At 43.4% G+C, this 25,427-nt stretch overlaps 3 protein-coding genes across 3 annotated transcripts in view; 2 read left to right on the top strand and 1 right to left on the bottom strand.

The window, feature by feature from the left end:
• The window catches only part of dlg2 (discs, large homolog 2), a 138,926-nt gene that overhangs the window by 12,042 nt on the left and 101,457 nt on the right, over positions 1-25,427 (top strand). The window lies entirely within an intron of this gene.
• On the bottom strand, positions 5,347-5,801 carry LOC308327390 (small ribosomal subunit protein uS9-like). The gene has a single exon (XM_080780780.1). The coding sequence runs from the start codon at positions 5,786-5,788 to the stop codon at positions 5,348-5,350; it is 441 nt and encodes a 146-aa protein (XP_080636906.1). The 5' UTR covers positions 5,789-5,801; the 3' UTR covers position 5,347.
• LOC308327047 (RPA-related protein RADX-like) lies at positions 6,081-10,524 on the top strand (the record flags this gene model as incomplete). The annotated part of the gene is made up of 3 exons (XM_080780182.1): positions 6,081-6,087; positions 6,181-7,744; positions 10,506-10,524. The coding sequence occupies 3 exons, from the start codon at positions 6,081-6,083 to the stop codon at positions 10,522-10,524; spliced, it is 1,590 nt and encodes a 529-aa protein (XP_080636308.1).

Raw genomic sequence — 25,427 nt, 5'->3', positions numbered from 1 at the left:
ATGTTGACTGACAATGAATGTCAATGAAACCAATTGTTAAATCCTATTTCCACATTTTCTCTACAGTCTGCCGGCCGAATTTCAGCAGCCATATGATTTCTCACTTTGTCCATTCAGCCTCTCCTGGAGAACTTGGAGATAGACATATTCACACAATGGTGCACACCATGCTCTGTCTCAACCTGACAGTAATGGGGGCTTTTGTATAGAAAGCACAGTTGGTAATAATTACTGTATGCACTATGCATGGCACTTACTATAGCCCTCACATACAGTATGCAAGAAATTATGCATTACCATCATGTACACAAAACCTTATTGGATGAAACATGGACATTACATTTTAAAAAGTAAGAACTTGTTTTTGTCTTTTCAATTCCCTAGGATACAGTATGTCTTTGTTAAAACAGTTTGAGCAGTTTTGAGCTTTTGTCTCATCATTGTATGCTTGTTTACATGCTCAAAACCTTGATTTTCGAGGGGCTGCTCTGCCCAGCTTTGTGTCTGTATCTTCAAAGAAAACACTAGTGAGTCGCCTCCATAAAGTTATACGATGAGGTCCTCATTTGCCCAACAACCAGATTTGTTCATGTGATAAATTGTGCTTATTCCGCTTCCCCAAGTAGCTTCTCCAAGTACACAACTGTACTGTACACTGATTCGCTCACACTCTACTAACTCAGGTGATGGATAAGTGCTGGTTTTCCTTTTTTATCTTTGCCATACATACTGTATCAGATGATGTGACATACTTACAGCAAGACAATGACAGCTGACCTGGCATACAGTAAGCTATGAAAAAAGATTTAAATCAAATCTACACAGATTTATTTCTTGAGCGTCTCTCTCCTCTGCATCTGTAGGGCTGTTATTTATATCGGGTCTACATTCTTCAGTTCAAATTGTGGTGGGCGCGTACATTATGACCAGCAGAAATCACTCGGAGTGTAAGGCCAGATTTATGCCCAATGCCCATATATGAAGATCCCTGCGGTCAGCACAAATCAATATTGTCAGGCAACAGTTGTATGCCCATTGTGTGACATTAAGCAACAGTTTCTGTCGCATAATTATGTATGGAAATTCTTGATGAAAGAGACAGAGAAAGGTATGGGGAGGATGACAGGGAGAGGGAGAGGGAGGAGATATGGAAGGAGAGTGTCTCAGGGGTAGAGTGGCCGGTAGAGCAGCCGGATGGGTACCGCAAGGCCCCCAGTTCGATCCCGGGCTCCCCCAGAGATAGTGTCGAAGTGTCTTTAGACGCTGAAACCCTATTGCTCCCGATGTGCAGGTTGGTTGGTGCCTTGCATGGTTTCCTCCACCATCGGTGTATGAATGTGTGTGTAATCTATGAAATCTACTGTATGTAAAGCGCTTTGTATAAAAGTGCTATATGCACCATTTGCCTATTTCACCCCCCCCCCCCACACACACACACACACACTCTCTCTCTCACAAAAGCATTCCGGTACTTCTGCCCGTCAATGTGTCGCTTATTTGATCAAGTATGCCTCACAGCTGCATCTAATGATATCCTGGTGATATGATATCCTGGACCACGCTGCAGTCAACTTTATTTGAATGTCCCATGCAATGTTCACCGTATTTACAGTATCTGTCATTGTTTAATGTTTTCTCATGTATTGTAGGACAATTATACATAAGGACAGGGAAATTATAAATTGTCTATCCTAAAACCGAACCTGTATGGGGCTGTTCGCCCGTTTCCCCAATGTAGCCTTATATTTATTGGTTATTTCGTTGTTTTGAGGCTGAGCATAGTTAAACTCAAAAGAGTAAAGGATTTACCACGGAACGACAAGCCCTGGGCACGATCCGTTGATCATGTCATTAATAAGCAGCCTATTAGCAGGCTATACTGTTGACTGTCTACAATATGACTTGGAAACAGATTGAACATGAACTTGGATTCCGTAAGGGTGAGTAGGCCTAACAATCAGAACATTATGAGCTAAATTGTTGGGGAAATGGCCCAGTCTCCCCTCTCCTCTCTCCCTCGAAAGCAATTGAATCGACTGGACTTGCTGGGTGTTGAAAAGCCGGTCGGTAGGCTACTTTATGTTTTTGCGGGGCGGAACGGGAGGGTTATGAAAAAGAAACATCACTACTGGGTACCAAAACCTTAGGGTTTCTCAGGGACACTTCGACACGTATACTTGGTGGACCGGTGGCGAGTCTTCTGATTACACCTGAACCTACCAGATGGGTTGTCTTAGCCCCAGAAAAATTGTGAACAACTGTAGTAGAGTGCTAATTATATATAGACAAGCTGTATTTATTGCGCAATCGTGCAAATCTGCACTTTTGTGATGAGTGACCGTCTGCAAACCTATTATGATGGTGACTGGTGAGGTGACAGCACATATATACAAGTATACACTGTTATCTGTGAACAGCAAGTGAAGCGACCTAAAAGTGGAGGCAGAACTCACGCGAGGGGTGCAATCTGAAAGAAAGCTGGTTCACACTTACTGATGTTTTCTATGGGACAGTCCTATGAAGATGATATTGAATAGTCAGTGATAAACAACCTGTTTAAGACTATAATCAAGCCTACCGGTAATCTAATCTGTTTTAACCCACAAATGTCAACCTCCTCCTTTCTCACAACGGTGCTCGTTCTGCCCTCGTCCTCCGTAACTCACCACCCACCGCTGTCTCTGTTCCTCCCTCACTTCATCTCCACATCAAGCTCTGAGGGGGGAAATAAAGAAGGAAAAACGGATGGTGGTGATCCTTCTCCGTTCTGTAATGCTGCTAAGCACTGAATCGATGGACAGTTACCACGGTAACAGGGAGGCTGGCGCCAAAAATATATTCTATAGAGCATCTTTGATACCTCCCACTATATTCAGCTTGCCTGGCTGGCGCATCTTCCCACATAACACCACTCTGTGCTCCCAAGACAGTATGCATATCACACAAATGTTGAATGATATGTCAAACTCCCAGACGCAGGTTTAAGCTACTGATTGTTACACCTCAGTCGAGCCAACCCATCCACAGCCAATTCCCAACTTGTCTAAACTTAACCCTACTGGGGCATCTAGGAGGCACAGGTTCTACCCACCATCGCGTGATTGATCATGTTCACGGTAGTGAATCAATTTGGGAAGGGCGGGCTCTGTCGCTACACTAGTGAATCCAACAGTTGATCAAGGCACATGTGGGGGTGAAACTGAGAAGAATGGCATCTACCTCCGCATGCGTTACATTGTGAAACTCTCACTGTCAGGTGAAAAGAAGCGGCCTTGATGGCACTCGTATTGGAGGAGATAGATGTGTGATTGTCTGTACTCACTCTAGGACTGGTTGTAGGAGGTAGTAAGCAGTGACAAGGGACTACAATACTTATACCCTATATGGGGAGTCAGGGAATTGGTATTACTAAACTGGGAGAAAAGGTTTAACACAGGTCTTGCTAGCCACTAAGCTTTTCCAGTTTCATACTACGAAGTATGCAAGTGGTAAAAGAACAAGTGCCTGCCATGTATTCTAAACTTATTGTATTTTTTTTCAACTAATTTTTTTTATTGTCAGTGCCGGGGTCTGCTTACAATTTTCCATTGATATTCTCTCCAAGAGTTAAGAGTTTGTTACTTTATGCACTTCAGTGCAGGCGTCTAGCCATTCTTCTTGTGAAATCTCTTGTTGTATTTCTGCCTCCCACTTGGCTTTTATATAAAGAGAATTATTGGAAACCATTTCTAGCAGAGTTTGATATAAGATAGAAATGATTTTGGTGAATGAACCATGCTTTTGTATGTCCATAAAAAGAGATTCCAAACTCGAAGGGGTTCAAATTTTGTCCCAGTCATCATGTCTTTGTAAATAGTGTCTTATCTATACAAATCAGTTCTGGGCAGATTAAACTTGTTTCTGAGTTGTTCAAATGACTTTAACTGATTGGAGGAAAATAACTGGTGGACAAACCTCAGGCGTAGCAAACTCCACCCCTGGAACCCAGCGTCTAGCCTTGAAGGCACAAAACCTCCCATGCACCCAATTGAAGACAGGCCTGATGATAGTTGAGGCAGTTTAAATTCCATATTTTAATTGTGAACCTACAGACCAAACTCCCATAGCATCTCCATTTATTTTATTCTCTGAGAAGGGAAGGACTGCATAGAGTTTTCTGCATTTTTAACCACCTGGTTGATTCATCATTTTCTATCCACGTAGTTAGAGGTCTGAGTTGGGCTGCCCAGAAATAGTATTTTAAATTAGGAAGAGCTAGTCCACCAGCAATCTTGGCCAATTGTAATGTTTTGAGACGGATACTGGGTCGTTTGCCCTGCCAGATGAATGAAATAAATGTATTTCTTATTGTATTTTTTAAGTTTGGTGTAAATGAACACTGTTCTGCAGTGACACACGTAGCAGAAGATTTTTTAAGTTTGGTGTAAATGAACACTGTTCTGCAGTGAAACACGTAGCAGAAGGGGGAGAGCCCACTTCTGGAAAAAGTAAATGAATCGTCAGTTTGTCTTTGGGATTGTTGTCTCTGTCATCTCAAAGGAGAATAGAGCACCGAAGTCTGACGTCACTTTCAGTAGAGGGCGTCAGTCCCCAGGTTCATGTATTTGTTTAGTTGCATTGAAATCGCCATAGGAGGATTTTTTGATTGCTTCATATAAGAACTGTGTTTGAAAAATAAACATGTCACCCCGGCCGCTTCACTCATATGGATATGAAGAATCAACTGACTGAGAGAAAACGCTAATGTTACTGCTGCTGAATTAGTTAGATTTTCGATATATTAGTGACTGACTGTTGCAAACGATACAGAGACACCTCCCTGACAATAACGCCGAGACAGCTTGTTTATTTTTGGACCACAACGCTTATAGTAGACGATATTAAGATCACCCCATGTTATTCTCCATAGAGAAATTACTTCCGCGAACCAGGGGAATCGAAGGGATGAGCGAGTTACGTCAGGACTTCGGTGCTCTATAATAAAACAAACTGAAAACGCACAAATCCTTGGAAAAACAAACATTTATATTATTCTCTCTATATACGTAGCTTTTGAATTTGAAACTGGCAGTCCCAGCTTGATAACATCTGTCAGCACACCAGCCTGTAATTTCCTGACTACCGTTTCATTTCACTGTTAATTTTTCAAATTAATAATTTATTTGAAAACTATTAAGCCCTTTGTTGTGATAAAAATAACTGATCATATTAAATCATTGTGTGTAAACCTAGTCAGGAACGATGCAAGTTGCCAGTGGGAATGCATGCCCCACCCAGTTATGCAATAAGCATTGTTAGTGTAGTTTTTTTTTCTTCTCACATTTATTAACAAAAAGCACAGGGTGATTTAACGGTAAGACTTCTGGTAACGGGCACGGGCTCCAGGTCCACCAAACTTCTTGGACTCGCAGCGACGAGGATCTGCAACCAGCAGGGTCCTGTCGTACTGGATCAGGATGTCCTTGATCTCCTTCTTGGAAGCCTCATCCACATACTTCTGGTAGTATGCCACCAGGGCTTTGGAGATGGCCTGACGGATGGCGTAGATCTGTGCGACATGTCCACCACCCTTCACTCTGACTCTGATGTCAACCCCAGCAAAACGCTCCTTGCCCAGCAGCAGAACTGGCTCCAGAAGCTTGTACTGGAGAGTAGCAGGCTCCACCATCTCCAGGGGTCTGCCATTCACCTTGATGAGGCCATTCCCCCTTTTGCAGTGAGCAACTGCCGTGGCGGTTTTCTTGCGTCCAAAAACCTGGACAGATTGCAGAGCACCTCTAGCTGACATGTTTCTTCTTCAGTTAGAGCCTGTGTGTCTGTATTTCTGTCTGTCTGTGTGTCCTTTTTATTCCAATATTATGGCGATCTATCTGTCTCTGTCACATTTATGTCCATATATGGAGTTCTATGACAAACATGGACAAATATGGAGGTCTATACTTTCATTGTAACCCTCTGTCAGTTCATAAGTATGCCCAGATATGGGCATATGCCTATGACATCGCTAGCTGATGCTAGCGGGTTGGCTAATGTACACCTAGCTACCATTGAAACAACACAGTTAATTGTGCATTATTAACATGGACTGTATGTCTCAGGCTTCAGATATTCCGACGGTTTCCTTTTTGCATAGGACCCTGCGACGGGTGTGTTCCAGTCCGTCTCTCACACTCCGTATAGATGAAGAGGTCCCCGTCGCCGTCATTGGACTTCACAGATACTTGTCACAGCAGCGTCAGCAGCGCTCTGGTGACACGTACAGCTACGATGTGACGCTCACTGATGGAGTGTGGCAAACCAAATGTGTTCTTCATCACGGTTTAAATCACCTGGTGCACACCAATGTCCTTCGGAGTGGAGTTGATATCGAGATCGCGAACTGCTCCTTTGTTTACAATGAAAGGAGACCGGGCCATGGTTACATTTGCATCACAAGGGTCAGGCGTTGTGGTTCAAATGGTTCCGCTGTACGACCAACTGTGAGGGACGTGAATTCCCTCCCCATCTTGGTCAGGGATGGCATTGGAAATATGACGGCCCTGCAATATGACATTCCCCTTCAGGTGAACCAAAAACATTACCTCTCTCTCTGGAATAATGAGGACCCGGAAGGCAGTATATGGGCTTCACATGGCCCTCTATCTGATGTGGTGCCGGACGTGTCTAAGATTACCCTTGTGTGTGACCTCGAGTCCTCATTCAGAAACCAAAGGAAGCGCCTGCCTCTTCTTGTGAAGATAATACAAAAATCCAGATTACGCTACTATGGAACATCTGGACTTTACCCATTTCATTACCCATACCAGGCGTACTTTGAAGTCGCTGACCAGAGTGGCATAATGTCACTCGTTTTATGGAATGAGCTTTGTCCACAGTGGTACCAGAGACTGAATGTAGGAGCAGTGTTGTACCTCCAAAGCTATACCCTGAAGCAGAGCTATTCTAAAAGGTCCCGGCCTCAAATGGACCACCACAGAATGAAGACATTTAACTCTGTAGAGATCTGCCTGAATCCTCTGAGCCCAGCTGCAGTAATTACTGTAATCTCTCCAAGATGTGTGCCATCTCACTGGGCATTGCCTGAGGTTGCCTACCAATTTGCCACCAGGTCAGACTTGGACAACTTGGCCAGCGGCTCGACATGTGATGTCATTGGTTTGGTAACATTTGTAAGTCGTGTTGAGAGATTAAAGAGTAAGAAACTAGACAAATACTGGACATATCGCTGGGTCCATGCAGTGGATGGGACATCAAAGCATCCCTTTATTTTAGAGATTTTTTCCTCCTCTCGGCCAGACATCTTCAATTCTATCTGCCCAATGACATACTTGGTTTGCACTCAAATGAGGGTATGCCAAGTGAAAGGCTCATTTCCTTATCTCACAAGCAGTTGTGAGACAGAGATATTCATTACAGGATATCACAAAGGTCGGCCATACGTGTCTGACCCAAGGGTGAAGACTTTCCTCCAGTGGACCAAAACCCTGAAAGAAAACATCATGCTTCAGAAGTCTATTGTTGGTGGCCATTATTGCTTCCCTCACCCCCCACAGATCTTCATTCAGTCGGTGGAAGGTGGCTCATCTGACATTCCTCTGGTTGCTGCAGCTGAGCTGAAGATGGCGCTAGAATCACTTCAATACAGACAGCACAAAAGACTTGCAATTCAAGGACAGATCATGGCTGTCAGATACCTGAAATGCCCAAAGAAGGCAGATTCAGACCAGGAACACGTGTCAGAACAGTCAGAAAGTGTGTCAGCCGCACACAGTGATCAGAGGACAGAGGCACTGATGGAAACATACCCCTCCACTAAGAAGCTCTTGGGAAAGAAGCGAAAAAGAATACGTAAAAAGCATCCCTACATGACCCTTTCTAGGACTCGAACAAGAAGGACGGATGGGCCTGGTTCTACAACAGAAAGGCAAGAGCAGGACAGGTCAAGTGAGATGGAATCAGCTGACCTACAGGTTCACCCAGAATGTGGCCGTTTGGCCTGGGAAAGTGATGCTTGGTCCAAGCAAAGAGCAGAAGTATCGGATCATCTATACCAAGGTGGTTTGTTCCAAGAAAGCCTTATGCAGAGGTTCCAATATAATGACAAGGACCTTCTCCTCCACTGGAGTAACCTTCACCCTTCCCGGTGGGCACCCGAGCAACCCACCCATTTCAGCTCAAAAGTGGACTGGCCAGGATACTACCAAGTAACAATATTAGGCATAAACAGGGAGATTGCCATAGATGCTGCATTCTTTCCCGTCATGTGTTCTGGGGACCCCAGAGCCATAGGGCTTGTGCAGGAACCCCATGGCAACACAGTGCTGTCCTGCCTCGAGTCAGGTTTCATTTGGCCTCTCAGTGAACCCGTGAACCAGAGTGAGGCAAGTTCTCCACACCCAGAGGACATCTTGAAGACAGCAGAGGAACTAAAAGACACACGTCTTGTGTGCGTCCTTGACCTGTGTCATCTGGGTGGTGATAAGGTGGAGGTCCTTATCAATAAAGTGTACAGAGTGATAAATGTCAATGTGGACTAGGTGTTAGAGGCAGGAAGGGATGCTCAAGTTCCCATTCTTAATTATGATATGATAAAGTACTTTATTGTCAGTTTGCACTGAAATTTTTGTGGCGACCAAGCGGCCTTGTATGCCTGCAGAACTGCAGAAATAGACCATATATGTGATTGTTGTAGTCAAAGCAACTCAGGATTGAACCTTTTATAAAAATGTTAACCTTTTATTAAAATTGAGCACAAAGTCCATAGACTAGGCTGCCACTTAATGTTGCAGGGGGTATGAATAAGACAAAACTGCAAAGTCCATAGACTTGGCTGCCACATGACATCACAGGCTAGCGGCGCGGCCCTAAAAAAACATAAATTAGTAACTGTTGTTCCCATCTGTCTGCCTCTGTCCCTTTTTTCCCCATATACTGTATGGAGATCTCTGTATCTGGCTGTCCCTGTCCCTTTTATGCTCATATATGGACATCCCTGATGTCATCAGTATACACTAGTAGTATGCCATATGGACATATTGGTTGGATGGCCGGTTCTGGACAACCTCTTATCGGACCGACCCGGGAATGGCACTCACTCAGGTCCTCACTCAGGTCCTCACTCAGGTCCTCACTCAGGTCCTCGCCGATGTGTGTGCCGAACTTGTCGTTGGTCGGGTCGGTCCCATTATATGCGCATAATGCATATTACCATATATGGTCAGATCAGCCGTTCTTGACAACCGGATCTCCATACATGCTTATATATGGGCATATCAGTTGGTTCTGGACAGGCACCTGTTTAACTGACTCGATGCTGTGCACGGCTCTCCCTTGGGTCGTCGGCAACGCGTGCGGCGAGTTTGAAGTCGGCCGGTCCCACAGTTCTCGAGATAACGTGAACTGCAGTCGTACACGCAAATAGACAGACACACACGGACGGGCACATATTGCATGCATTTATTGTAAGATTAGCTATGGAATATTTCTTGTGCACTCTTACATAAGAGTGGAATGAATGACTCCCTGGGTGTTAATCTATTGTGATGTTTTGCAGTAATGGTTATGGTAGATGATATGTTTAACGGTGTAAATGGAAAATGTCTTATACCCGGAGTGTAAACATACACCCACTGTCATATTCCAACTGTATAATTTATACAGATGCATGCTGAGTTTAGGTATCTACAGTACTGTACACACAGCTGAAACCTGCTGCAGTGAAATACTACTTTAGTCGCCGTTTTTCCGCAGAGCTGTAGAGTGACACCATGGAATAGTTTATGTAACGCTCCGTGTGTGTGGGGGAGGTGTGTGTGTGTGTGTGTGTGTGTGTGTGTGTGTGTGTGTGTGTGTGTGTGTGTGTGTGTGTGTGTGTGTGTGTGTGTGTGTGTGTGTGTGTGTGTGTGTGCGTGTGCGTGCGCGTGCGCGTGGTGCACACACACATTTGCACAGTAACTCCTGAGTGTTGATTTGACTCAAAAACATGTGTTCTCCAGTATGTTTATACATTTTCCCAATGTAGAGGGTCCATTTGAGTAGAAATGTGGAGAAAGAATATTTCATCCAAGGTGCCATGCAATGTGATGTATGTCAGTATGTCCTACTGTATATACAGGTTTAATGTTTGTTTTTAAAACACCATTGACAATCAATGGAAAATTTACGTCATATTATCCCTCATTAAGTCATATTGTCTCTTTATTGTTAATGGCATTTAATGTTTGTGTTGGCACCGTTTGTTTGTATCACCATTACATCACCTAATCAACATGAGTTAGACTTGAATATATTAGCAGCCCTCACTTCACACGTGTGTGATTTTTAATCACAAGCTTCCCTTCTACATTATTTAGGCTATTTGTATTTGAACTAACACGCGGTCACGCTCTAACACACACACACACAGACACTGTTTTGTTTTCCAGTTGAATTTTGCACACATTGATCATACTCAGCAAGCCAGAATGTCCTCTGTGTTCTTTTTCCTCTGCTCTCCTCATTATCAGATTTAACACAAAAGGGTGAGACACTCTCCCTCTCCTCATTATCACAAAAGGGTGAGACACTCTCCCTCTCCTCATTATCACAAAAGGGTGAGACACTCTCCCTCTCCTCATTATCACAAAAGGGTGAGACACTCTCCCTCTCCTCATTATCACTAAAGGGTGAGACACTCCCTCTCCTCATTATCACTAAAGGGTGAGACACTCTCCCTCTCCTCATTATCACTAAAGGGTGAGACACTCTCCCTCTCCTCATTATCACTAAAGGGTGAGACTCTCCCTCTCCTCATTATCACTAAAGGGTGAGACACTCTCTCCTCATTATCACTAAAGGGTGAGACACTCTCCCTCTCCTCATTATCACTAAAGGGTGAGACACTCTCCCTCTCCTCATTATCACTAAAGGGTGAGACACTCCCTCTCCTGACAGCTGAGATCCTGCTGCTTGACTTGGAGCTGAGACAGAGCTTTGCATCAACTGAGGCAAATTCATTTTTTTGTGTAGGGAAAAAAATGGGTCTCTTGGTTTCTTTCTTTTACTTGGGGATCATACCACCTCTGTCTCATGTGATGCTTTTATCAATTCTCTTGTCAGAAGAAAGCTGCAGCAGTCACCCCCATCTTCCTATATGCTATGTTAGCAGAACACTGCCATGCCATTTTGCATGCTACTGTGCATTGAGATCAAACATGCGGTATGGCATTTATAGGAGTGTTTGTGTATGTGTGCATGTGTTTAATTCATAGTGGCTCAGGTGGAGGCGTACAGTATGTGTCATCATATGAAGTATGATACTGTAGTACAAGGGTGAGGATTCAGTGCAACTGCTCGAGTAGTGTTGTGTTTAGTGTACGTTTGTTTTTAGTTGAAAAAGCATGCCATGGAGGGACAACCAATCAAACCCATCATTATTTTCAGTCAGGCCAGTGTTTCTGGTATCGAGGACGTTGTCAGTGGTCAGTCACAGACACCACAGTGTGTTTGTGCTTTTTATTTACTCTCTGCTGAGACTATCTTAATTTATTGCACGCCCGTAAATACACAGGAATAATGCATAGTCATAGTGTCTTCATGCTGGAGGACTGGGCAGAGACATCAGCCAGGTCTCTCTGTACCTTTCCACCCAGGATCTCACCTCATGCCAGCTCCTATCTGGTGTTTGACAGAGAGACACAAACTTTTGCAGATAGAGGGTGATAAAAGGCGCAATGTATCATCTCTCTAGGTCGTCCTCAGACAAGCCCTCCATCGTCGCTTCCAGTCATCCCGGTTCTCCATACATCTGGCCAGTTCATTGGTACTTTGCGTTCCAGCATCGTTCTTGAGTACATCCACGTATGTTAGTGTGGGTCGTCCTCGTGATCGAGGCCCGTGTGTTGGTTCCCAGAGCACCAGTTTGCTGGCTGACAGTTCTTGATGTCTTTGGCAGTGTCCTGCTAGTCTCATTCTCCTGGCTGATATTTTCTGGCTATGCTATTCCCTCATACAGAGCCTTGTTAGTAACATGTACACTCTACACAGAATTCTGGTGTAGCACCCGTCAACAGACTTCTGCAGGATTGGCTTCAGGCTCCAACATTCACTGCCGTATAGACTCCACCGTTGTGTAGAAGAAGCTGAGTTTGGTGTCTTGTTTGTCTTTGTTTGACAAGGTTTTAGTTTGTCCCAGATCGGGGCCATGCACGGTTGACCTGAAAAGCGAGATTCAGTGGAAAAAGTTCTAAAGAATATCGATTTTTCAATACACATCTGATTATGCATTCATTCAGAATTTTTTTAACGGTTTCAATACACATTTTCGGCACCACCGATACCAGCTGCACTTTCAAGATATCTCTACTCTAATTTGACACATCCACCACTTCAGTGCTCGCTCAGTCACTCACTCACTGACAATGCTGTCTTGTTCTCATCATCTAATTCGTTTGTTTTGGTGTTACTGTAAAGCGCACCAGGGACCAGTTTTGGTTGACAAAGACAACGAAGTGCCATTTGGAAATATTGCACACTAACAAGGAAAGGCAAAAGATACAAGCAAGCCTAAATGCAAATGGAACTACAGAGCACTACTAAGTAAAGGTATTAACAAGTTTACAAAACAAATGTTGTTGGCCCAACAGCCAGTTGTAATTCTCAAAGCTAAGCTAATTAATACCCCTCAGAGGAACAGCAGACCTCTGAACTTAAGTACATTAACTTAAATGCTGTTGTGCTTAACATCCTCAAACTAACTCTCTCTCTCACTCTCTCTCTGTGTGTCTCTCTCTCTCTCTCACACACGCACACACACGCGCACACACACACACACACACACACACACACACAGTATGTCACTACTGCTAATTGGTAAAGTGCAAACACTGTGGTCTGTTGTCTGATCTCTGGCCGTGGCATGACAATAGCTTAATGTCTCCCCATGCAGGCTGAGGCACCCGCGAGTGCTTTAACAATAGCGCACAGCGAGTAAGAATGCTTGTTTCTTTCTAGAGCTTCATCCGCTGAATGAGCCTGGTGGCAATGTGTTTTAGGGATTCAAAGTAGGACAAACTTAACACTGCCAACATGCATTTATTTATGGCTACATAATAAATAATTCTCTCTCTATTAGGCTGTTGTTTACCTCGATACCTCCCCCCTACGGCGAAACGATCCATCCCTTCTCTCCAACCTTTACTACATGTGCACTTGTCTCTTATTACTTTTCTCCCCATAGTTTCTCCCTCACTGCCGCGTGTCACAGGGTAATGTGTCCGTGTAGCAGCGTAGACAGACCTGGCCCGTGGTTCCCTCTTGGCTAGGCTCCCTACAATGGGGCGGGGAGTGGGAGGGAACTCGTTTGCCGCAGAGTTGCCGGTGCAGCGATGGGGAAGCAATTCATTGCTGTCCCACAACACTGGCACACACACACACAGAAGCGCACGCGCGCACACACAGACACATATGCACACAGACTGCGCACCGGCACAATGAGCAGCCAGTCTGAGGACTGCCAGAGTGCAGGCAGTAGTTTTTGAAGAGGGCTCTCCTCAGCCAAGCGGTATCAGGTTGAATCTCCACATACACACACACACACGCACACACACACGCACACACACGTGCGCGCACACACATATTCACTTACAGACACTGAACATTCCCAGAGATGCAGGAGAAGGATGCGAGCGAGGAGGTAAGATGAGGCTTACTGCCAAAGAAATTGAGTTTAGTCTTGAATAGAAGTATGCAGAAGTGGTACAAAAAACATTTACCTGTTTGCGCGTGTGTGTGTGTGTGTGTGTGTGTGTGTGTGTGTGTGTGTGTGTGTGTGTGTGTGTGTGTGTGTGTGTGTGTGTGTGTGTGTGTGTGTGTGTGTGTGTGTGTGTGTGTGTGTGTGTGAGAGAGAGTTAACATGCATGTGTGTGCATGTTAACAGCCAAATCACCCTACAGAATGGAGAGGAATGCAGCCTGAACTAAAAATCAAAACAAAAAAAAACAACTGCAGTAGTCTACCTCCCTATACCTCCCTCCCTCCCTCCCTCTCATCTTCTCATTCTTACTTGTTCACACAGAATCTCCCTTACAGTACGGTGGCTTCCTCTGTCCCTCTGCGCCTCTACCTGTCACCCATAGCACTTTATTATGAATGAGCTTCCATAGAAGCCAAACCGCTGTTCTAAATATCGGTTTGCGTCGTAAATTGTGCGCGTGCTGGAGAGCGCCTCGGTGTGATGCAGTTCATAGAAGAGGTTGCTGTCATTATTCGAAAACACTCACACACGAAAGAGTGGATATGATTTGGATTACTGTGTGTGTGTGTGTGTGTGTGTGTGTGTGTGTGTGTGTGTGTGTGTGTATGCGTGCGTGCGTCCGTCTTGGGTGGGGGGGACATGCTGGGGTGAGGCTGAATCAGGCCATGCCTCCTGTGCTGCGGTTGCCACTGGGAGGGTTTATACCTGCAGCTGGCTGCATTGTGATTTTACAGCCTGATGACTGCATGTCTTGGTGAAAAAGGTGTTGTCTCTCAACAAACATGATGAAAACATGGGTGGCGGGGGGAGATTCAGAAATGTGGATGCAATTTGTGTCAAGTGCAGTTATATACTGTATACTGTATAGTGTATATCATGGTGGCAACTTCATGCATGGAAGCTGCCACTGACATGAAACTCAAGCTGTCACTCAGGGGGATTATGCCTGATTTATACTAGTTTGCTCGCCGGTGTCTCACATTGAAAGTAGCAACTCCACAAGCTCACCTTTTGAGCTTGTAGATTGTCTATTTTCCACAGGACGTCTTTTAGTCTTTTGTCACAGACTGGGACAATCTAATTTGTGTGGGGGAACAATTCATGATGATGATGATGTATGATGTATTGTTAATAATAATACTTTTATTTACTACTTTACTATGAAAGCAATAATGTTTACGAAGTGATTAACACAGCACGCGGAAATAGAAATTTATATAAAAATGTAAAATGTCACATTTACTGGAACAACATTAATAACACAAAACAGGACTAATACAATAAATGGTAAAAGACATCAAGTGAACCGATCAGTAACTAGTAAGATTGAAGAGTGGAGGACTCCTTGTTTTTGTCCCACAACCCTCTTTGTCAGGGCCAACAACGTGGCCCCTATATAGCCCATTCATCCTGTCCCTCTCTGTCCGTTTCTCCTCCCTCTTTCCACTGCTCCCTTTCTCTTGTCAGAATGCAGGTATTGTTTAGTGAGGAAAGCCCCCCTTCTGTTTAATTCTGGTGGAATGGCTGGGTGCAGGGAAGAGAACATGGGTCTAGTTAGTAGAATGGCTGGGTGTAGAGAAGAGAACATGGGTCTAGTTAGTAGAATGGCTGGGTGTAGAGAAGAGAACATGGGTCTAGTTAGTAGAATGGCTGGGTGTAGAGAAGAGAACATGGGTCTAGTAGAATGGCTGGGTGTAGAGAAGAGAACATGGGTCTAGTTAGTAGAATGGCTGGGTGTAGAGAAGAGAACATGGGTCTAGTTAGTAGAATGGCTGGGTGTAGAGAAGAGAACATGGGTCTAGTTAGTAGAATGGCTGGTGTAGAGAAGAGAACATGGGTCTAGTTAGTAGAATGGCTGGGTGTAGAGAAGAGAACATGGGTCTAGTTAGTAGAATGGCTGGGTGTAGAGAAGAGAACATGGGTCTAGTTAGTAGAATGGCTGGGTGTAGAGAAGAGAACATGGGTCTAGTTAGTAGAATGGCTGGTGTAGAGAAGAGAACATGGGTCTAGTAGTAGAATGGCTGGTGTAGAGAAGAGAACATGGGTCTAGTAGTAGAATGGCTGGTGTAGAGAAGAGAACATGGGTCTAGTAGTAGAATGGCTGGTGTAGAGAAGAGAACATGGGTCTAGTTAGTAGAATGGCTGGTGTAGAGAAGAGAACATGGGTCTAGTTAGTAGAATGGCTGGGTGTAGAGAAGAGAACATGGGTCTAGTAGTAGAATGGCTGGTGTAGAGAAGAGAACATGGGTCTAGTTAGTAGAATGGCTGGTGTAGAGAAGAGAACATGGGTCTAGTAGTAGAATGGCTGGTGTAGAGAAGAGAACATGGGTCTAGTAGAATGGCTGGGTGTAGAGAAGAGAACATGGGTCTAGTTAGTAGAATGGCTGGTGTAGAGAAGAGAACATGGGTCTAGTAGTAGAATGGCTGGGTGTAGAGAAGAGAACATGGGTCTAGTTAGTAGAATGGCTGGGTGTAGAGAAGAGAACATGGGTCTAGTTAGTAGAATGGCTGGGTGTAGAGAAGAGAACATGGGTCTAGTAGAATGGCTGGGTGTAGAGAAGAGAACATGGGTCTAGTAGTAGAATGGCTGGTGTAGAGAAGAGAACATGGGTCTAGTTAGTAGAATGGCTGGGTGTAGAGAAGAGAACATGGGTCTAGTTAGTAGAATGGCTGGGTGTAGAGAAGAGAACATGGGTCTAGTAGTAGAATGGCTGGTGTAGAGAAGAGAACATGGGTCTAGTAGTAGAATGGCTGGGTGTAGAGAAGAGAACATGGGTCTAGTAGTAGAATGGCTGGGTGTAGAGAAGAGAACATGGGTCTAGTTAGTAGAATGGCTGGGTGTAGAGAAGAGAACATGGGTCTAGTAGAATGGCTGGGTGTAGAGAAGAGAACATGGGTCTAGTAGAATGGCTGGGTGTAGAGAAGAGAACATGGGTCTAGTAGAATGGCTGGGTGCAGGGAAGAGAACATGGGTCTAGTTAGTAGAATGGCTGGGTGTAGAGAAGAGAACATGGGTCTAGTTAGTAGAATGGCTGGGTGTAGAGAAGAGAACATGGGTCTAGTTAGTAGAATGGCTGGGTGTAGAGAAGAGAACATGGGTCTAGTTAGTAGAATGGCTGGGTGTAGAGAAGAGAACATGGGTCTAGTAGAATGGCTGGGTGTAGAGAAGAGAACATGGGTCTAGTTAGTAGAATGGCTGGGTGTAGAGAAGAGAACATGGGTCTAGTTAGTAGAATGGCTGGGTGTAGAGAAGAGAACATGGGTCTAGTAGAATGGCTGGGTGTAGAGAAGAGAACATGGGTCTAGTTAGTAGAATGACTGGGTGTAGAGAAGAGAACATGGGTCTAGTTAGTAGAATGTCTGGGTGTAGGGAAGAGAACATTGGTCTAGTTAGGTCCAATTAGTAGAATGGCTGGCTGTAGGGAAGAGTGTGCAGGGCAGAATCCCGCAACCGGATGGGTACCCACAGATATTTCAAACATAGTAAAAATAGCGGATCTACAATGTCAGTAGATCTGCCATTTTCACTATATTTGAAATAGGACTTATGGGTATATTCAGTGATTTCACTTAATTCAAATACATATTTGGCTAGAGGGCCCAGCCTTCATCCAATCAAGATAGAGAGGCCTAGCTCCAGTCATGATCGAGTGGGGGCGGGCCTTGGTACACGTGCTGTTGGCCTGTTGCATGTCTTCCCACTGTAGAGCGTGCATGTGCACGTCTTGTTACCGGGGCGGACCGGGGTTTTTTCCAAATCACTGAATGCTCCTTTTAGTGGTTAATTCGTAATTAGTCCCAAGAGCCCCTTACTAGATATGTGGAGTTAAAAGTACAATATATCAAGTTGAAATGTAGCATAGTGAAAGTCATGAGTTTGGGGGGAAAATAAAGTATTCAAGTATGTATACTGCATGTTTGTACTTACTGTCCACAACTCGTTGTTGTGTACGGATGTGGGGCAATTTAGTAGTCAATATCACCAAGCGGGTATTGATCTGATTGGGCATCTTGTGTTTCCTCTGTGGAATTTTGGGCTACCACGATGCATACTCCTTTTTAGGTGGCCGTTGACACTGCAATAAGGATTACTGTAGCTGATTGTCTTAGCTTAAAAATAATAAAAAGAAGTCGACTGCGGATCAAGTTGACCTGCCAAAATGTGTGTTGGCAGCTACAGTTGTATATTCATGTCCCAGTGGCTCCATCCACTGACTTTGCACGTCATTGTATTTGGGCCAAATTAACTTTTTAACATTACATTACACACACCAAAATTCTCGACATTGTCAGTGGAATGCAAGTTCTTCTTGTATGTAGATGGATCAATAGCAGCAGTCATGTGCCAACCTGATATATGAGAGCATATAATGAGAGCATTGTACATTCGCTGAATCAATGCAAACAGCTTCTTTGTATGATGGACATGGTTTCATAATTGTGTTTAATTGTAGCCTCGGTGGGTAGTAAACGGAAAACAAAACATCCACCTATTTATGTGCCAGGGATTTGTGTTGTTAAACTATTCAAAATGTGTCCATTCTTTTCTAGATGTATTGACAATAGCCGATCTACAAGCTGGTTTCATTGTGTGATAATTACAAATAGCTGATGTATAGGGTTAAAGAAAGTGGTTAAACTGATTGAGATTAGAGCCCTTCAAGGACCCCTGGGGGTTTACAGCACGTGTCTCTCATGTCTCTTGTGTTGCAGTGTTTATATTCCCCTTGCCATGACATATTTGTAACTGGATCATTAACATGGGCTGTATGTAAACAGTCATCAGTCAGCCTCTGTACAGCGTGGGTTTTATCTGTCACTGAATCACAAGCTACTGTATCTGCTTGTGTGGCTGACGCATTGACGGTTTAAAGATTGTTTAGGTGTTATACAGGAGGCTAATACAGTAATCGAGTCTGGAGGCGATTGAGGCATGATGTCTGAGCGTTCTTTGCCGCAGCATGCGGCAGTTTGGGTCGGAGGTGGGCAATGTTTCAGAGGTGAAAAGGAGCCGTTTTATTTATCTGGTTGACATGAAGCAGGAAAGAGGCAATGGTGTCAAAGATGATTCCGAGGTTATGGACCTTGGGGGAGGCTATCGATTTCGGCCGTCAATGTTGAGGGACAGATTCTTCATGGAGCAGGTGAGGGAATCTGGACTGATGATAGGAACTGCAGATGTATTGCAGTTTTCAGTTTTCAGAAAGTTTGTTTTCATCAACAATTATATAAAGAAAAAAATGTCAGGTAGGTGATTAAGATGGAGCAGGTGGCAGCAGTGATGGTTTTGGATAGGAGGTAGAGTTGCATGTTGTCGGCGTAGCAGTGGAACCCGGTCATGGCAGATGCAGATCTGTCCATGAGAATGAACATTCAATCATTTTTGTTATTAAACTACCAAATGAACAATACATAATGTGTGTGCATTCAGACATTTCACCAGATCAGCACTGGCACTGGTTAGCAGTGGTTACTGCATAACAGCACAGCCAGCAAGATCTGAAGCACACAATTAAAATATAAATAAAAACCGGTTTTTGTGTTTTTAAGTAAACACAGACAGAGTAGCATCATTTGATGGCTCTAAGGACAAAGGATTACATTTGCTCTGGGCTTATTTTCCATGAAAATCAGTTTTCAGATGAAAAGCACTCAGCTGAAGTCTCCCCAGGGGTTTGAAGTCTCTGCGTTTCACCCAGCTGTGGGATGAAATCCCGGTTCCTCCTTTGATGCTGCCTTCCACAGTTACACATGCATGTCAACTTCTGTGTGTGGGCAAACGCTCACAATTACAGTATGCTATAGGACAAGCGCCAGAGTTTCTCTGAACGGATACTGTGTGTGTGTGTGTGTGTGTGTGTGTGTGTGTGTGTGTGTGTGTGTGTGTGTGTGTGTGTGTGTGTGTGTGTGTGTGTGTGTGTGTGTGTGTGTGTGTGTGTGGTTGTGTGTGTGTGTGTGTGTGTGTGTGCGCGCTCGCGCAATAACTTCAAGGCATAACTCTGTGTAATTGTTTCCCATCTTCCTAATTAATTAATCTTGACCCCCACCATCACTCCCTGCTTATTAAATTGAGCTGTAATTGAAATCTTACTTACAGTTGGCTCTTTCTACTGTATGTCACTCATGAAATGATGGTCCAGCACAAGATATCCTGCATTACACTTCCATCTAGTGGCTGTGCTCTGATAACACTGCAGTGTCCTAGATCAGTGTTTCTCAAACTTGTTCATGTCATATTAATTAATAACCGTACAGTATGTGACCCCTAGCCTCGGGGACCGCAGGCGTTTTGGTTGCCAGGGATCCTCATAGAAAATGTGTGCTGTTAGTTAAAATGTTCCAAAGATATTCAAACTATTTAAGATTATTTTATTATTATTATTATTTATTTATTTGGGGGGGATAGACGATCCACAAGCTCACAATGTGTCGCGATCAGCTATTTTCAAATAGCCGATATAGAGGTTAAACTGATTTTGATGCTATATTAAGTATAAACACAAGTTGCCAAGTATAGACACATCTGTAGGTTTTAACACTTAGTTTGTGTCAAAGGTCATACAGTATCTCAGACACAGGATCTGACGTAAATTTTGACCTGATGGTCAAGATTCAATTTATCCCCTGATCCGTTCAAATCCGGGGTAGAAGAGGAAAGTTACATAGTGCAGCTTTAATTTATGAGAAAGATCTACAAGCCACTTTAATGCCTAGATTTGTCAGATTACAGTGTCGCACAAAATAGCAAACATAGCCGATGGACAAGCTCAAGACGCATTTTGAGATTGTAGATGCCCGACGGCAACGATTTAAAACTCCTAAACTACACGGTAGTGTAATTAGCAAGGCATGGCACGAGTTACCACTGGGGAGATAAAAGCTCAGCGGTATCCTCTCAACACAGGGAAGGACAAAGGAAGGCACTGCGAAGGAAACTATTACTGCTTAAATATGAACAAGAGCGATACGGCAGAGAGAATAGGAATAGACAACCCTACATTAATTCTAGTGCTAACACACCTTTATTATGCCAAATGAAGCATTGCCTCCCCTGAAGTAACTCCACAAGGTATTATTAGCCTTTCAGTAACCAAAGCCAAGCATGGGAGTGGAACCAAATGGCCTTCGTCATCATGGCTCAACTCACTTCTTTCGAGGCATGAGAGCAGGGAATTAAGACAAACAGGAAAATGATGTTCTATTGTTTGGCTGATAGTGGATTGGACAGGTGTGAAAAATGATCACATGATGTTAATAGTTATAACACTTAATATCACATCTGTCCGATGTGATCGTGGTGTCCATGTCAAGTAAACATAAACCAAGTCAAATAAGTTTGTCTCCCCAGGAAACTGACCATACTTTTGATGCCCTATTCTAAAGTTGTTGTTTCTCTGATTAATTTTGATTTCATACCATTCACCGTGGTTGCTAGGATAAAGTCGGAGTTCCCTCCCATGTTGAGTAAAATAGGTTGCATATGCCTTTGGCCAAAGTGGCCAAAAACTAGGGCCAGTTTGGGGGCACTCTGACTGTGGCAGACATGTTGAAACACTGACTGTGGCAGACATGTTGAAACACTGACTGTGGCAGACATGTTGAAACACTGACTGTGGCAGACATGCTGAAACACTGACTGTGGCAGACATGTTGAAACACTGGCTGTGGCAGACATGCTGAAACACTGACTGTGGCAGACATGTTGAAACACTGACTGTGGCAGACATGTTGAAACACTGGCTGTGGCAGACATGTTGAAACACTGGCTGTGGCAGACATGCTGAAACACTGACTGTGGCAGACATGTTGAAACACTGACTGTGGCAGACATGTTGAAACACTGACTGTGGCAGACATGTTGAAACACTGACTGTGGCAGACATGTTGAAACACTGACTGTGGCAGACATGTTGAAACACTGACTGTGGCAGACATGCTGAAACACTGACTGTGGCAGACATGCTGAAACACTGACTGTGGCAGACATGCTGAAACACTGACTGTGGCAGACATGTTGAAACACTGACTGTGGCAGACATGTTGAAACACTGACTGTGGCAGACATGTTGAAACACTGACTGTGGCAGACATGTTGAAACACTGACTGTGGCAGACATGTTGAAACACTGACTGGCAGACATACAACACTCTGACTGTGGCAGACATAATGAAACACTGGCAGTGAGTGTGTATTCCACATTTAACACTTTACACTCAGCTCGACTGTCTATTTACCACTTTATGTGATGCAACATTTTATTATTATTTATTTTATATCTTTGCTATGAGCTCATGCTTCCACAGTGACAAGCTGTTTATAGGGAAATTAGAATGCAAGGAGGTTACAGAGAAGGGAGTAAGGGTGGGTGTATTATTGTATATGGGGGTGGGGGTAGTCGGGGGTTGAGGGAGACATGGAAAGCGAGAGAGAGAGAGAGAGAATCAGTAGGCAATGCTAACGGAATCAGACCAGAGTATGGCAAAGAGTCAGAGTGAGGGTCTGTCTGTTTGAAACCTCTCTCTCTCTCTCTCTCTCTCTCTCTCTCTCTCTCTCTGTGTTTCCGTCTCATGCGTGCACCCTTTCTGTAGTTATTTTGTTCTTCTTTGTAGCATATCCCTTTCCGTCTCTGTCTCTCTCTGCTTCCGTCCTCTGTGAGCTCTGTGCTACCGTGCAGTCTATTTGGACAGGAATGTCTCCCATAGTGAAAAGCCCGGAGTGCACTCCAGTGCTGTGCCACTGCAAAGTTGCCTGCACTAACAACACTTTGTCGTTGATGTTTGGATGCAAGGTAGGCTGCCTCCCTCCTGGTGACATCTCTCTCTCTCTCTCTCTGCGTGTTGTCGATGTTGAGTATGAGGATAATTTTTTTCTGTGTTTGATTTGGATATTTACTGTACACTGTACAATCCCAAGTGTTAATGTAACTTAGAGAGTGTCCAGAGTGGATTTTTGATTTGATTTGAACACTCTTAAGTTACAAATTGATTTGACTGTGTAGTTGCACATAATGAATTATTTTGTTTGAAATTTATTTGATTGTCTGCCTAAATAGTATTATAAATGTGTGTAGTGTACTGTAATCCGGCCAGAAGACTATGATTATTCCAATTTCTTCACATATTCACTTTACTTTTCTCACAGTGATAGAGAACGGTAAATTCCCCCTGCTGTATTTTCAGCTTGCAGTCCATAAAGCTGTATCAGTGATAATGGGTGCTTAATGAGGCTAGATGTCAGGCATACAGTATATGCATGGCTCATTGGCTCGTGTAATGTTTCTGCATCCTTGTTACTGTCGTTCTTCATTAATTGCGTGAAAAGGTCAACATTTAGTCGTCGTCGTCCCCTCCTCCTGTACTTCTCTGTGGGTGAAGCGAGTCACATGTGCCCTCCTTGTTCTCCTCTGTCACACAACTCTCCGCTTGACTTGTTTGGTTGTGGCTCCCTACAACCTCCTCCTCTTGGCTTCAGGGCAGAACCATGTGTTTACTCTGTGTCAGCTGGGATGGTCAAAGTAAAGAAAATAGAAAAAGAAAAAGAAAATAAGAAATAAAATGGGGATTTGTGTCTTAGAAAATGTAAACAGCATTCCCCTTTCTACATTTTGCTGATTAGTCTGTTATTTGCTATCAGCTCTGTGGAAAAGGGGAAGTAAGCTTGGATTCTGTGACTAAAGCTGCAGTGCCCTGTCGCAGTAAGTGCAAAGCAATGATTATTGTTTTAGTGTAACAAGCAAGGCTCTTTTACAGCATCCAAATAATTATTTTTAAGGGATTAATTGTGTTTGTTGTTTGAATCTAGGTTATGTTTATGGAATGAATTCTGTGGGCTTGAGGCGAAGCTTAGAAAGCCAATTTTCTTGATTCCGTTACGGTCTATTCATGCTACAGTTTGTAGACGTTAATAACAAGGTGCAGTGTCTATTGTCCTCAGTGATCCGTGTTTATGCTGAATCTGAGAGTTTGATGAAATAGAGTGGCAGAAGCAAACTCAGCTTACAGTTTACTTTGTTGTTTAAAAGAAGTAACATATTTATATTCAACAATAATACACGAGAGGGAGTGACATAATGTCACTGACGTACTGCAGACACGGGGACGAGGCCGGAGGCAGTGGTGGGAAAAGTACTTGCATGTTTTACTTAAGTAAAAGTATCAATACAGAAATACTCTGCTACAAGTAAAAGTCCGGCATTAAATATTTTCTTGAGTTAAAGTACAAAAGTATTGGTATCAAAATGTACTGAAAGTACTAAAAGTAGAAAGTACCGGTACTCATTATGCAGAAAGTCCCATTTAACAAACTTTCAAATGGATACAAATCTTTTGAAAATAGCCAATCTGCAAGCTCACAATGTGCAGCATCGTAACAAATAAATGTAGTGGAGTAAAAGTACAAAAAAGAATCCCTGGGGAGATTGGTCTGACACTCCTCAGTTTGAATTACATTTCGCTCACCACACAGAGGTGTGGGTTTCCAATCAGGGCTATGAGATGGACGGACTGACACACTCAAGGGAGAGAAAACATAATCCTTCGCCTTTGACCGTTTTGGGGTTAGCTAACTGTAATACAGTATATAGTATTGCTAATTGCTATATTTAATCACTCATGCATTCTCCGATAACTTTACTACCAACCAGAACAGTAACTCCACTTACAGCACATTAAGATGGCACTTTATATTACTATATACTTATATATATATAATATTTATATTATACTGTACTATGTTATAGTACTCTTATTCCAGACTGTATATTATGGACTGGACTGGACTTTCGTATCTTTTAAGCAGTGATGCAACCTCATTTGTGTGTGTGTGTGTGTGTGTGTGTGTGTGTGTGTGTGTGTGTGTGTGTGTGTGTGTGTGTGTGTGTGTGTGTGTGTGTGTGTGTGTGTGTGTGTGTGTGTGTGTGTGTGTGTGTGTGTGTGTGTGTGTGTGTGTGTGTGTGTGTGTGTGTGTCACCAGCTCTAAAATTCACACAGCACTTTATTGTCTTACTCGGCCAGCTAAATTAAAATGCCACAATGTAACAAATGTTACATGTTCTACTGATTCCCCGAAGGCAGCAGGAATGGGGCAAGCAATCAATGATGTAAAATGTCAATGAAGATTTCCCTCTCTGCTCTGTACATAAGGTAGTTGAATAGTTTGTTAACAAGTCTGTGGATAAAAATTAAAATTAAATTATGTCAGGCGTGGGACTATAACACTATTATATTTTGCCATACTCCACTCGTATCATGGATTGACTGGAGGCAGTTCTTACTTTAAAAGTAATAAATTTATACCTAGATGATTAGGAATTTCCTTTATATTTATGAGCAGTAATTCTTATGACCAATGTTGTTGGTCACCCATGTTGATTCTTAGTTAATCAAACACTGGCTGTTGTGACTGCGATGGCGTTTCATCAAGTTGTCAGCTGAGGTCATTCAGAACTGGATTTTGTTCCATTCTTAATCTTTTCTGTCAACAGGGTATTATGGTGTTTTGCCAGAAACCCAATGCTAAGAGGATTTCCAAAACATTAGAGAAAGAGCTTTATCCTCCTACCCCCTAGTTTTACATTTTAAGTACAGTGAAGTACGTAATCTTTTCCTCTGCATAGATTTTTTTTGAAAAATCTGATATTTGTATTATCTAAAATGCATCCCTACACAACGGTTTGAATGCTATCGTGCATTGAAT

The sequence above is a fragment of the Protomyctophum bolini genome (genome assembly GCF_963924005.1).
Source record: "Protomyctophum bolini genome assembly, chromosome: 13".
NCBI classification, from domain to species: Eukaryota; Metazoa; Chordata; class Actinopteri; order Myctophiformes; family Myctophidae; genus Protomyctophum; species Protomyctophum bolini.
The sequence above is the reverse complement of the archived record's forward strand: the minus strand, read 5'-3'. Positions and strand labels throughout refer to the sequence as shown.